Source organism: Diadema setosum, chromosome 7 (genome assembly GCF_964275005.1).
Source record: "Diadema setosum chromosome 7, eeDiaSeto1, whole genome shotgun sequence".
In the NCBI taxonomy this organism is placed as follows: Eukaryota; Metazoa; Echinodermata; class Echinoidea; order Diadematoida; family Diadematidae; genus Diadema; species Diadema setosum.
The window spans coordinates 28,386,222-28,401,202 of record NC_092691.1 but is presented as its reverse complement, the minus strand read 5'-3'; the positions used below and the strand labels follow the sequence as shown (position 1 = coordinate 28,401,202).

Genomic DNA, 14,981 nt, shown 5'->3' with positions numbered 1-14,981 from the left:
TATTTTACGTGCGTGTGTCGTGGCTAACACACACACACACACGGGACCTCTATTCAATAATCACGGTATCTTTTGATAATTTTCTCTTTTGCTTGAATAGAAAGTAGAAAATGACCATAATTTGATTTGATTTTTATTGATTCACAAAATGCATAGACTAGTATATACATACATGATTCACAAGTATAATGCTTTGTGCACGAAATATGATACATTTGTGTAAATCGTCATAAGCTTTTTCTGAAGGAGAATCAGTGAGTTGAGTTTAGTCTTCTGATAAGCCCAAACGATATTGCAGTAAGAAATATAAAGTAGAATAATACAATTATGAATGGTGAACACTCGATATATAATGGTCTAAGTTTGTACAATATTCCAACTCCGCTTACTACAGAAGTCACAACATTGGCAATATGCAGATTCCAGTTCAACTTGTCATCTATAGTAACCCCTAAAAACTTCGTACTTTCTTTCTGTTCAATTTTCATGTCATCAATGGCTCTTTCTATTTGGGATAGAAGGTAGAAAGAGTCATTTTGGTGAATTTTCTGTTTTCTGTTCGATTAAAAAAGTGTTTTGCCTCTTACTAGAGGGGACGGAATGCTTACACACAACATCGTTCAGTGAGACTCGCGAATCAAGGAACTGAGCCATATCCCCCGCCCGTCATTGCCTCCAGAGTACTCTAGTAGCTGGATTACTGGCGAACGCTACAACTCCCGGCCATGAGTACACTTACAATGGCAAGGCTGCCGAACTAAAGATACTGTCCCCAAATTGGCATTTGATGGCCATACGAATATGGAATTCGCCAAAAGATGGTCCCGAAACATTGGTTAAAAGCTAATTTATAGCCAAAGCAAATACGTTCTTTTATCAGCAGCCTGAGAAACTCCACCGATTGTTAAGATGGCTTTAAGATGCCCTCACAAACAACCCGATGTTCATATGATCAGAGCCGAATTGTAATATTCCTATATTGTGCATCCATCTTTGCTCAACTTCGGGACCATATTGTTTTCACGAGGCAGGCGAACGTTATGGGCAGGATTCGATTTTCGAAAAAAGGGCAAAGTCCAACATTCAAATTTTAGGCTTCAAAAGATCGCCAAATCAGTGAGGGTCGGGTTCGGAAGTATCGTCGTCAATATTGTTCGAGGGCATCGTTGTTATTTTTTAATGTACTAAAACCTTTGTCATATGCGTAGAACCTACTCAAGATGTATTCCAGAGGTGTTCGCAGAATCTTCATGAACCCCCCCCCCTTAAAAAAAAAAACAACCCAACAGTTTGGAGAATGATCATACCTGTAAACTGTTCTCGTACTTTGTGAGACATTCTCACGAATGTTTGGTACACGTCTGGAAGCAAATCTGCCCCAGTACATCTGACCTATAATATGCAGGCGTCAGTCTGTCCCGAAATTTAGCAAAGATGGATGCACGATAAGGAAATTTCAAAATCGCTTCTGATCGTATGAACATCATATCATTTGAGAGGGCATCCTAAGCTATCGTGTGACCACCTGATGTGGACTTTCTCAGGCTCCAGCAGCAACTTCCAGAGCGTTGGCAAAATCTTTGTGCAGAAGTTGTATTTCCTTCGTGTGTTCCCCGGGTAAATTCCTTGATACAGATTTATTTCCTCGTCTGGGCTTCGTGTATTGTTCGGGTACAATCGTGTGACTTTCTGTACTTCTTTTGGCTCTTGATTCGCTTTTGACTATGTTTTGGGCAAAGTTCGCATGAAATTAAAAATTCCGTATTCTCATGGTCATCTTGGGTCAATTACTGAACAGTGTGAGGCCACCCTGAGTGACTCATTAATACATATTTTCTTTGTTGATTTTAATGCGCCGTCTCATGTGCTGTACAGAGTCGGGTCCTATCTAAAACCAAACTATAATCCAAGGAGGACTAAGGACACCTCAATGCTCGGAAGTGTAAGCAAGCGTACCCTATCAAGCTCCACCCCATAAAAGTCTTGCCTTTTGTGAAAGTCAATTCAATACATTGGTAGCGTCATCGGTCTCCAAACTAGATTGAACAGGAGACGAAAAATTTATAGGTCACTCTTTCCTCGGGCATCCCAGGAAAATTTTCATTCTTAGGTAAATAAAAAGACTCAATGGTCTAAACTAGTTGTTACTAGGACTGTACTGTATCCTCAACGCTCTATATGCAGTTTTTAAAGGAAAAGAATGACTGTAAGGAACAGAACAGTACGTGTTTAATTAACACTTCTGTCATTGCACTTTTTCGATACATGAACATGTTTTAACGCGACCAATGAATGTCCAAATCAAACAAAAAAAAAAAGAAAAAGAAAAAGAAGAAAGTCGTTACAAGTATACCACGAATAACACCAAATAACTGCGAGAAACTTTTGTACCAACTGGACTAACCGGACTGTTGGTAAAATTGGTTTTATCAAAATATTGGAAATTGTATTATGAAAAATATAATTGATTGTACTGTAGAAAAAAAAAAACTTGTGATTGTTTAGGCGATTTTAAGTTTGGATTTTGACAAAACATAATGTTATACTTAGTGCTAAACTTCATAGAAAATGCCTAACCATCTCATTATACAAATTTTCACATAAAATGGGTATACTCCTGGACTTTTCCGAGGCCTTTGACACAATCATCTATGAAATTTTACTTCGTAAAAACGTCTTCGGTGGGAAGACCATGGAGTGGTTGAAGAATTATGTATCATGAATAGACAACAGTGTGTTCCTATTGGTAATGATGCATCCATGATCCGTAACATTATTTGTGTGGTGTATCCTAAGGTCACCTATTAACCCCTTTTTGTATATAAATGATTTTTTAACAGATTTTCACTCTTTTATTTCATTTACTGGTGACAGTAATTTCTTCTATTCCCATACAGATCCCGATATTCTTTTATGACCTATTAATGATGAATTTAGAAGTCATACGCAGTGAATCCGAGCTAAATTATCTTTTAGCCTACACAATACTAAGTTTATGCTTTTTAGCAATGCACTTGAGAAACATGTTATGGCCAATTTTGGGAAATTGCACATTTTGGTAAATTACCAAAACGTGCAGTTACCAAAACGTGCCGTAACATGTTACGGCACATTTTATTAAGTGCACATTTTGGCAAATTTACCAAAATGTGCAGGACATTGACGGCACATTTTGGTAACTTTCTGCTCCTCCGCAATCATCACTAAAACAAATTGTAAGTGCAGTTGGTTTTTGTCCCCACTGAATGAGTTCGGTAGCCTAAGGGGACTATGAAACGACGTGTTTGTGTGTGTGCGTGTGTGTATGTGTGCTCGAAATGATAAAATTTGCTTCCTCTCTGTCATTTCTGGGCCGATTTTGCTTCTGATTGATCTGACTTATGGAGACAGGTAAGGGCTCTGAAAATACTTCAACACAGAATTCTGAAATTCATTAATTATGCAATTTTATGCATTTTTTTTTTTTGTAATCTGATAGAGCTTGGTTGGGACAACCAAATTTCAATAAAGAATTCTATAATTTCTGAATTTTTCACAGTTATACAAATGTATGCAAATTTATGCATTTACGCATTTTACAAAAATGCTTCTTCGATTTTTTACAATGGATTTTGAGTTCCGTTGTTTTATCTGATGGCTTGGCAGGCACGGCGATACGGTGCAATTAACTCGCCAAAGGCATATGACCTCGAAGCCTCATTTGCATAAAGTAGACAGTTTGTGTACGCAAAACCGCTGGGGAAGTGTTGCAGGACAATCGCAATATCTCATCTCAGAAGCCATCAAAATACCTAATGATTAAATCTATACAGCAAATTGAAGAAGAAACTGTTCTCTATAACTCGCAATGGTAGTTATTTTGGGTTTTATTGAGGATAAATCTGTGAAAATAACGTCAAAACTTAGCTTCCAAAACAGAAAATTTGGTCTCAAAGCACGTGTTATATTTTCACATTTTCCTTCATTGCCCAGAAATGAAACTTCGGTATATGACTTATGGTAGTATATCCATACTGTGTTCTAAATGTCTTTTCTGTATCATTTGGCGCAGGGTTATGTCCATAAAAAAAAAAAAGAAATCGAGAGCACTGTCACTTGTGACCCACGTAAAACCCATAGCGTAAGCAGTACGCAGTCCGATGTAAATCGGTTTTCGTGCTGCATGAAACGGTTGAAGCACATTGCACGGTTCCTCTCTTGCCTACTCACCACCCGGCCTGTGGACCGAAAACCGAACCCTGTCGCATTGCGCCGAACCTGACACCGCTGATTGGCTAAGCGTGCACTGACCAGTAGAGAACGCATGCGCAGGAGGATGACCTACTTGTGCATGTCCAGTACTTTCTCCTAAATTGGGTTGTCTTTTTGCTCTTTTTTTTCACCTAATTACTAATTGCGCAAACACGAACCTTCGCAGGTATTGAGTCTGGTGCATGTATACAGACTAGTAATATGTTAATCAAATGCATATTCATGCAGGCGCAGACTTATAAATGTCCATTCAAAAAAATCGTAACCCTTTCCCACGGTCGACTCAAACAGAAAAAAACAAACCACCACATATCTCGAAAGATATAGCAATATTTTCGCCCAAAAATCATATGAAGGATAATATATCCATATTAGTTAAAAATGCGAAGTTTCAAGGGATTTGGTAGCAAAATAAGGGAAATACGAGGAGGTGAACTTTCGAGATTTTTTTGTACTTCCCTCCGCAAGTGCTTCGATGACCGTTACGAATTCAAAAGCTTTGGCCTCTTATCAGTGAGTTAATTGCCCGCTATCGCCGGGCTGTTGGTTGGGACCTTGAAACTTCAATACCGAATTCTGAAATGCACAAATTATGCAAATTTATGAAAATATATGTTTTTTTTTCCCAAAAAAAAATAATGGAAATTATTTAAAAACATGCGCTTTCCTCGCCAGGATAAAGCGTTTTAATGCCATTTTAGGTTTTAATCTCAATGGAAATGATACATCTCCTTCATTAAACAGTGGATTTTGAGTCTGGTTGTTTTATCTTATGGGGCTTAGTCGGGATTACCAAGCTTCAACACAGAATGCTGAAATACATTAATTATGCCTAGGGTTATATATATATATATATATATATATATATATATATATATATATAAACCAAGTGACCAAGTGTCACTCATGAGCTCGATGAAGACCCCTCCCCCTTCCCCCTGGGGAAAATAATTGATCCAAAAGATTGGTTTTACTCATGGGCGACGCTACAGTTGGCAGGGGCATTTACTGCTTGTCAAATGATAAACACAAAACAGGGGAGGAAAAATAGGAGAAAATGGAAAAACGAAGAGAATGGGGAAAGAGACGCTTGTTCATTTAATGCTTCAATAAATTAAATTATGAGTCATCGTACCCAGTCCTCATCAAAATACACTGGTGCCGCCCCCGTTTTAAATTCTGCCTCTTCTTTTTTATCTGCTGACCACCCTCCGAACCAAATCTGAGTACCCCCCCCCCGTGACCACGCGAATGCTTAAAATTGTCCTCTTTCGTGACTGTGCCTTTGTCATCTGAGAATATATATTGTCTCCTCTTGCTCAACCATCACCTACACCCCCCCCCTTTTTACTGGCCGATTACACACTAGCAGTGTCCCTTTAACAAGCCAGTCGAGGTTTCATTCTGCACAAACTATATAGAAATATCACAGAAGATAATTTATACCCACGCCCTAGTACGCGTACGACGGCCTTATGTGAAAAACAGAAACGATTTTTGCATTGTCTCTGATTTATTGCTATTTGTAGTTACCATGACAACGTAGTAGCCATCCTTTAACGAATGTGTCGTGTACGTCTTCACTTCAAGATCAAAAATCAAATATCGTGAGCATTTGGCAAAAATTAAAGAAGTAATTTGATCTGCAAGATTTTGTCATAGTTTGTTGCGATTATATACTGTTACCATGGTAACACACTAAACATCATATTTCAACAAAAGGCCCGGGGGGCTAGCCGCTAACCCGAGTATCGCAGTCAATACACTTCGCTAGGAGACCCCCCCCCCAAAAAAAAAAAAAAAAAAACAAAACAAAACAAACAAACAAACAAACAAACAAAAACCCAAACAAACAAACATACAAAGAAATTTGGGTCCTTCTACCGAAAGGATGATTCCTAGCAATTTTGGTTGAAATCTGCCCATTGGTTCTAAAGAATATGGAAAAGTGATTTTCTTCCCCTCTCCCTTATTTGGTTTGGTTTGGTTTGGTTTATTTCTGCATTTTCTTTCTCCAAATACAATTGCAAATGAAAACAGAGTGATACAGAGTATACAAGAAAAAAGAGAGAGAGAGAGAGAGAGAGAGTTAACATACAAATCAATACAAACAATATCATTTGCGTAACAACATCAGTCTGTAGTGACATATGAATAAAAATAACATAATTTAAGGCATACTGTATCTATGAACAAAGGAGTAATCAATTCAGGGGACCGTCATCATAAGCAGAGCTTGACGTGGATGAGGCCCTATCTATATATATAATACAAATATAATACAACACCAATTATATATGTACTCGTAAAACTCTTAATCTTGATTCTCGAAACACATTTTGCTAAAGAAAAAAAAAGCGGAAAAGAAAAACACTGACTTGGCGCTTTAAAAAAGAAAAAAAAAAGCACGCAGCACCATTGACTTCTGCATGGTATAGTAGACAATAGAATGTTTGTTCCTCCTCCAAACTTTCACCCCTCTAGGAACCCAAGGGGCCATCCTAAATATTGCCATTAAGAGCTTATGTTCTTCATCTATAGAGGTATCTACATGTATAAAATATGCCTTTTTTTCCCTCAGCCCCCCCCCCCCGGGGGGGGGGGGGGGCTGGGCACTTGACCCACACTCACTTACAACTTTGGGACCCTACCTCCTCGCCAAGTTTGATTGTCTGAAATCGGCCCATGGTTCTGAAGAAAATGAAAATGTGTTTTCCCCTTACCCCCCCCCCCCACCAAGGGGGCTACCGTAGGTATCCCCATAAACAAATTATATTCTCCAGCTAGAAAGACATCCACGTACAACATATCTTGAGTGTAATGCTTTTTTGGTATGGAGCACAAATTTCTACCTATTTCCTCTCGGTGGTGGTGGTGGTGGGGGGGGGGTGGGGGGTTGCTCCCCGGGGTTGCTCCCCATGGGGGCCACATGCCCAACATGAACAACCTTAGGACCCAACCCCCTAAGGATGATTCCCACCAAGTTTGATTAAAATTCGCCCACTGATTCTGAAGAAGATGAAAATGTGTTTTCCCTCCCTTGGCCCCCACCCCTCAAACTTTCACCCCCATCTAGGGGCATAAGGGGGCAATCTTCGGTCTTCCCTTGAGAAGACATTCCCTTGAGAACGGCGAGAACATGCTTGCCGAAACGTCGGGATTGGGTAAGGCCACACACTTACCCTAGAAAGAATACGTGGTGCACCGTGAAGTCTTCTACCACCCAACGTTCCACCACCACGGAAGCCTTCAAAGATTCCAATATTGGGTCTTGCCATGAACAAACTATATTCTTCACATATAAAGGTATCTACATACAACATACCTAGACTATTGCTCTTGTGTCTGGAAAGAAGATTTTTCAAGTTTACTCCTTTTTTTTTTCCTCTTGAGGGCTCTCTCCCTGGGCCACCTGGGGACCACATGTTCCACATGAACAACTTTGGGTCCCTACCCCGTTAGGATAATCCCCACCAAGTCTGATTGAAATTCGCCGACAGGTTCTGAAGGAGAAGATGAAAATGTCTGTTTCCCCCTTGGCCCCCACCCCTCAAACTTTCACCCCCTCTAGGGCCCAAGGGGGCCATCTTGGGTCTTGCCATAAACAAACTACATATGAATTTATAAAGATATCTACATACAACATAACCTAAACTGTACTGCTTTTGGGTTTGGAGAAGAAGTTTTTTTTTTAAAATTTACCCCTTTTCCCTTGGGGGCCCTCACCCTGCCCCCCCCCCCCCCCTGGGGACCACATACTCCACACGAACAACTTTGGGTCCTTACCCCCAAGGGTGATTCCCATCAAGTTTGCTTGAAATCTACCCGCCGGTTCTGGAAGAGAAGATGAAAATGTAAACAGTTTATGCACGACGCACGATGGACTACGGACGACGGACGACGGACAACGGACGACGGACGAAAAGCGATCGCAATAGCTCAGTCGAGCCTTCGACTCGGGTGAGCGCTCGGGTGAGTTAAAAAAGTGTCTTGCCTGTCTTTACTGCAGGACCATATCACATAAACTCCTTGACCGTATAATAACTCTCAAGCCCATTCATGGGTTTTTAGTTGAGTTACCAAAATGTGCAGGCAAATCCACTTGTAACTGCGCATTTTGGTAACAGTTGATCCCGCCAGGTATAGGTGCAGTATCGGCACATTTTGGTAACAAATTTCTTTTACCAAAATGTGCAGTTACCAATTTACATTTTGGTAAATTGCACATTTTGGTAATTTACCAAAATGTGCACTTTACCATAATGTGCCGTAACAGGGGAAAACAAAACAAACAAAACAAAACAAAACAAAACAAAAAAGACTTACTCAGCGCAACATCGGGTGGCACTTCCGAGTTTCTTCAGCTGACAAGCAAAAATAAATAAATAAATAAATAAAAATAGGTCTTCAGCGGATCTTTCTTTCTCGTTCCACTTCCGGGTTTCTTCGGCTGACAAGCAAAAAAAAAAAAGAAAAAAAGAAAAAAAAAAGAAAAAGAGGTCTTCAGGGCAAAGACAAAAACAAAGGTCTTATCTTATCAATACCCCAGGGGACAGTCATCATAAGCGGAACTTGACATGGATGAGGCCCTATCTTGTATACGAATATAATACAACACCAATAAACCTACTAGAAAAAAAAAGCCTCGCAATCTTAACGTTGCATGCCAACTCCCCCCCCCAAAAAAAAAAAAAAAAAAGTTCGAGCTCCAGACTACACTGACAAAGAAATTAATGGAGTAGGCCTACTTTAGTTTTATAAAGCACAACGCTTGTCACCCAAACATTATGCAATGATGCTACACAGATGGTTAGCCATTCGTTCAAATGAAACCCAGCTCAAGGAAAAGAAACACACTCAACACATTTGTGACAATCATGTCATTTTATTTCTTTACCAGTTCTGTGAAACTGTCGTCTTACTTTGTCAAGGCGTACTCTAGACATATATTGGGAGAACGATGCATAATGGCGGACGCAACCAGTCGCCATAGCGGCATTTCTAGTTACATATATGTATACAATAGTTGTAATAATAAAGTTCATTTTATTGGCTTTAATGGGTATGTATATAGCCTATTTCACAATTAAAGGATAAGTCCACCTACAAATGTGGATTGAGTGAATGCAACAATATTAGTAAAATACATCAGTGAGTTTGGGGGAAATCAGACAATCGATTTAAAAATTATGAATTTTTGAATTTTTTGAAGTCACTGCTGGATGAGAAGACTGCTACAGTGTATGATATGCGTAGAACGATATAAGGAAATTCGAAATATAAAGAGAATTTCACGAAATGTATTAAAAAAAAAAGGAAGTGCATATTCTCTCGACTTGTCACGTATGTTAAGGGTATAATGCTTAATGAAAAAAAAATCCCCTGCCTTCTGAAAGAGGCAAGTCAAGTGTTCTTTTATTATGCGAGAAAAGTGAAAATATATTGAATTTTCGTTATATTTTCTTTATATCGTTCTACACATGTGACATCACAATTAAGCTGTAGAAATTTTCTCATCAAGAGTGACTAAGCAGAAACTTCCAAAATTCATAACTTTTGAACGGATTGTTCGATTTTCCTCAAACTTTCACTGATGTATGGTCTCTTGCTGCATTCACTCAATCCGAATGTCTATGAAGCTATAATTCTGTAACGCGAGAAGGCCTCGTCGCGAGGCTTTTTGACTTTGTTTGTTCAAGTATCGCGCAACTTTTGAGACCAAATTTGCAACGTCCGCGCATACTTTTGCGAAGCCACGCCCATTTTCGTAACGGAATGTCGCCCCAAAACGGGCACAATTTTGTGATTTTGTGTACATTTCCTATGGAGAACAGTGCTCTGTGATGAAAGTCATAAAAACCTGATTATTTTTACAATTAATCACTTTCATTGATTAATTTTATGCTAATTATGGTAGAAAAGTGGTCGTGATAATTTCCGATAAAAAACGAAGAAAAAACAAAAGTGGAAAAACAAAGAAATACATAAATTCTGAAAGCAATAAAATACATAAGAACTGAAATGACTTTTGGAAGTTTTTGTGATGTACAATTGTTGAATATACTAAAACAGATTTACAGATCAAAAATTAGACTCTCAATGCTTTTAATTAGGCTAAAATATGATCTTGAGCTTAATTTGCATAATTATTTAATTAAAATTAGAAATTGATTGTTTCAAAAAATCTTATGACACAATCTTGTAGATTATGACGTGGGTCTCACGCATACAAAATTTCATCGCGATCGCACCACCGATGGCCGAGATCTGGGGGGGGGGGGGGGGCGGGCGACAATCTGTGACGAGGGCTGGCGGCAAGGATTGTCGCCCGCCCTCGAAGCACATTTTGCTGGGTAATATCGTTCTTGACATAGTCATTGAAATACCAACACATAACTTGCATGGCTACATCCATGCAAACATGCCATGTAGAAGTCATGGTGAGGTTTCAAGGAAGTGTGTATGTGCACGCGCACATGATAATTTGGTGTCCGTTTGTGCCTGTGTGTGTGTGTGTGTGTGTGTTAGTGTATATGATGGAAGAATGTGTTTATCATGTCAGCGTATGTGTTTTGGCTGCGCGTGAGGAGGGATACCAAGTAAGCTGTTGCTGGCAAAAACGTTGTATTGATTTTATCAGCAGCTTTGACTTTGATGACTTTGTTAGACGGATTTGTATATGAATTCGGAGTGGTGCTTGCGTGCGGGCGGATGATGCTTTTATGCAGGGTCCATTATGTCTTATGTATCAATATTGGGAAGTCGTTTCATCAGGAAGGAAGGTGGTAGCGGTTCGGGTTTGTGTGCCGGGAGGGGGGGGGGGGTTGGGTTACACTTCGTTATTGCGAAGGTTCGTTATTCTGAAGGCTCTTTAGTCCGAAGGTTCGTTATTCCGAATTTCATTTTCGGATTAACGAACCCTTCTTCATTTTCGGATTAACGAAACTCTAGGTATAGGGAATTGTGTGTTTCGGATAATTTAATGAACCTTTGGAAAAACGAACCTTCGGAATAACGAACAGCACCCGTGTGTGTGTATGTGTGTAGGTGTGTGTATGTATGTGGGTTGGTGAATGTGGGTGTGGGATGATTTAGGTTTTGGTTAATCGGGGGTTGGTGGGTTGGGGATTTGATTTGAAGAAGGATAGTCATAAATGGTATGACAGATTTCGGTAGGATTTAATATTTAGGATAGATGTAGACTTGTTTCGATTTGGGGGGGGGGGGTGGTCGGGTTTTTTATGACTGATTTCATTTTAGATTTGTATAATGTATTTGTGTTTTTTTTTTAAATATATATATGCCCTTGTAAGTAAGAAGGTGTTACATGATCCAAACCAATATATTCAAGGGATATAGGTTTGGTAGGGCCTTACATGTCAAAACTTTCTCGTGAAGAAATTGTTAGTAGGGTTGGTCTATAATCGAGTTATCTATGTTGAATTGAGATTGACAAATGGATTTGTTTGTGATTCGAATTGCCATTTGTAACGTTTTTGTTCATGTTACACCCAGAATGGGTCGATTTATGAATGATTTGAATGAAATCAATCAATATCAAGGAAAAACAAAAACAAAAATGTTAAGGTGGTTCATTTGCATTATGAGGATTTGAGTGTTTGTTGGTGTTTGTTTACAATACGTATGTATTGGCGGTGTGCATATAACAAAGAATAGTGATATGGAAGTTATAGTTAAGACTGATGGAAGAATATGACTACAGTGAAAAAATGAACAAAGACAGATAACATTTAGGATGTGTACCTCCCTCGTATGCCTTTTCTCTCGGTCTCTCTCTCCTAGCCCGCCTTAGCGCTGAAATTGACACACCCATACTATTTTGAAATCAACGCTGCTGTGAACTCTATTAATACGTGCTCATACACATTGAAGGCATTTTCATTGCCACAGTAGTGCCTGCTGATCAAAAAAATTGTTCGCACAAACATCAAAACACAAACACAAACAGACACACGTACGCATACAGGCACAAGTATACACACAGACAAACAAACCACTACCACTATACAACCACCACACAGTTTCTACATAGTGTTAAGGTCAGTAACTTGTCCTGCATACTGGTTACACTTCATAGTCAGGGTCAATGTCCTAATTCTTATCGGTATTCTCCCACACATATATCTTGTACAGATTGAATATCCTTTGTCCTAAAGTCATAAAGTGGAGGGCTTAGTTAGCCCCTATGTGTTAATTGAACCAAGACACACACGTATAAGTTCAGTGTTGATGCCTAGAATAAAGCAGTAATTGTAGCTCTTTTCTCATCTACTATACTGACCATGCAAGAACCTATCCCTTGTCCTCCCCTAGTAGCTAAACGTTTGATGTCACCCCTTTGTGATAGTCTCAACTTTATGTCTCTTTGTCCTATTGTTGTAGCCATGCCTCCCTCCAATTACCACCCTATTGCCCGATTGTACCTGTATTAGTTTCTCATTTAATCTCTTCTATGACTGTGGAAGTAGCCAACTGGTTAATTGTTTGTATACTTGGCTGGGAATGATGCCAAGCTAAAACTCCTGTTTGGGAGTCAGTCTGAATTTGGTCCTCCTGAAGTCAAGACGCCAATAAATGTTCTCTCCGTAAATGCAATGATTTTATGTTGGTGTGACTGATTCATTGACTCTTGTTTGAAACTCAACACTGGTGAGCAGCGGTGGGATCCAAACTTATACACGCCAAAGAAATACATTAGTTTAAGTAACCGAAATGCCACAAATTTAAAGACATCATGAAATGTCAACGACCTGAAATTGAGATGGACCACAAGGCGAAGGCTGGCGACTTCTAGGTGGGCTATAAGGTCTGCATGACAGCCGACAAGGACAATGAAGGCCCTTACTTTTCTGTTGATGGCAGTAGCTCTGGTCTGCATGTACTTTGTTTTGTCATCAGATGTCAGAAATATCATTGAATCGTCGGCAGGACCAATGACCACAGAAAAGTGTTTTTATGAGACAGGGACCAGCGACAAGGAAGTGGGGAGAAATGGCGGGGACGTAACTCGTGGAGATTACATTGGATGCGAGATGGCATGGATGGCGACAGAGATGATGATGACGGCTTTAGGGCCAAACCACCGCGGACCTGGCTGGATGAATATGGCAGGCGCTGGCAGGAACGTGGGCAGATTGCTGTTCTCCATAAGTAGGAGCAGCACCATAGAGACATCTTGGCTGGACGGGAAGCACATCGTTGGATAGACCAACTCGGCACATACAATATCACCATGACAACGAAGAGACTTTGGCCACACCACGACATGAGTGCACTGATCGACAAATTAGTTTTTCTCCTTTCCGGTACGTTTCTCATAACTACACATGCTCTTTGGCCTTGTAACTTGTAATTAATTTCATTATTTAAAGATAGTGGTGAAATTCAGTTAGTTTCACAAAGCTGCCTCTTGAAAGTAATGCGTTATGTTCCGATATTTTGTAGAGAAAGCGTGCAAAACGAGAAATGTGTGATGAAATTTTGCTATTGGCACGAAAATGAAGACGACAGATGAAATTGAAACCCTGGGGTTGTCAATCAGATAGTGAGTAAAGGTGCCTAGATGTCATGAATTATAGAGATAATTCAGTAATGTGCAGTGCTGTTCTATATGGGTGTTTTTACTGGTGAATTGCCCTGCAACTATACAAAGTTGCCTTAGCTGAAATTTTCAGGCAGCAATGATTCAACTTGTAATAGCACCTGTATCTGAATAAAGCTACAGTTTATCGAAAACATAACAAGACAATTTCTCCGAAGGGTCGCTGGTAGTTAAAAATATTTATAGATACAGTTGTACCAGTAAACCGTATGGAAAATTATGACAGCATCTTATCTTTCCTGGCTTGGCATGCCAGTGATTAGGTGAACTTTTATACATATGTGATAGAATTTAGATGGATATGTCAAGTGAATGCAATTACAGTACCCCTTTAGTTGAGTTGACTAGTTGTGTACAAATGATACATGCCAGTGTTGTAGAGGTTAAGCTCCAAGGTTTGTAGAGTGTACAAACTTGTGTTGAGGCTAAGGAACAATCTGCCCTGCATCTATACAAAGATGCCTTAGCCGGATATATCCGGGCCGCAGAGAAATTCCTGTAGAGTTTTGCATGTAGTTGTTTCATAGAATGTTGAAGTAGACTAAGGGTATCAAGATTTGCGTCATCACTTGTCACCCAATTCAGGTTTTACACTGTGATGAATTGTTCAGCTGATGCTGGTACTTAATTTGCATAGGATCCAAGTTTCACGTCAGGGTTTGTTGTCTCTGTTTATTCCTTCCCTCACTCTAGTTTTCTATTTTATTTCATTACACTGGAGACCAGAATGTTTACACCTATGCATTATGAACAGGAATTGGTGTAGTACCCATGCTCTTATGTTGCAAAAGGTTCTAAAATGAATTAATATCCTACAGTACTGATCTGTTCTTAACTCCTGTTCGTGCTTAACCTTCAATTTTCTTGTCAATGGCGACCACATTGTATGTTCACTGTACATGTCGTTTTCTCTTGATCTCGATGTGTTTACAAAGTAGCATCTCTTCCGTTTAATATTTTACCTCGAATGAGGATACTGTCTGTTCTTCTCTTTCTTCTCTTACAATTGTCTTACTTCTTCGTTATCTTTTCTTCTGCGATGTTTCATTCTTTCTACAAAACTTAGATTGCCGAAGCTTCAATAATCAATGTCGTTATTCTGATTTTC

General features: G+C 39.5%; 1 protein-coding gene across 1 annotated transcript; it reads left to right on the top strand.

Moving 5' to 3' along the window:
- Positions 1–13,103: 13,103 nt before the first annotated feature.
- LOC140231162 (peptidyl-prolyl cis-trans isomerase B-like) lies at positions 13,104–13,478 on the top strand. The gene has a single exon (XM_072311310.1). The coding sequence runs from the start codon at positions 13,104–13,106 to the stop codon at positions 13,476–13,478; it is 375 nt and encodes a 124-aa protein (XP_072167411.1).
- Positions 13,479–14,981: the final 1,503 nt, after the last annotated feature.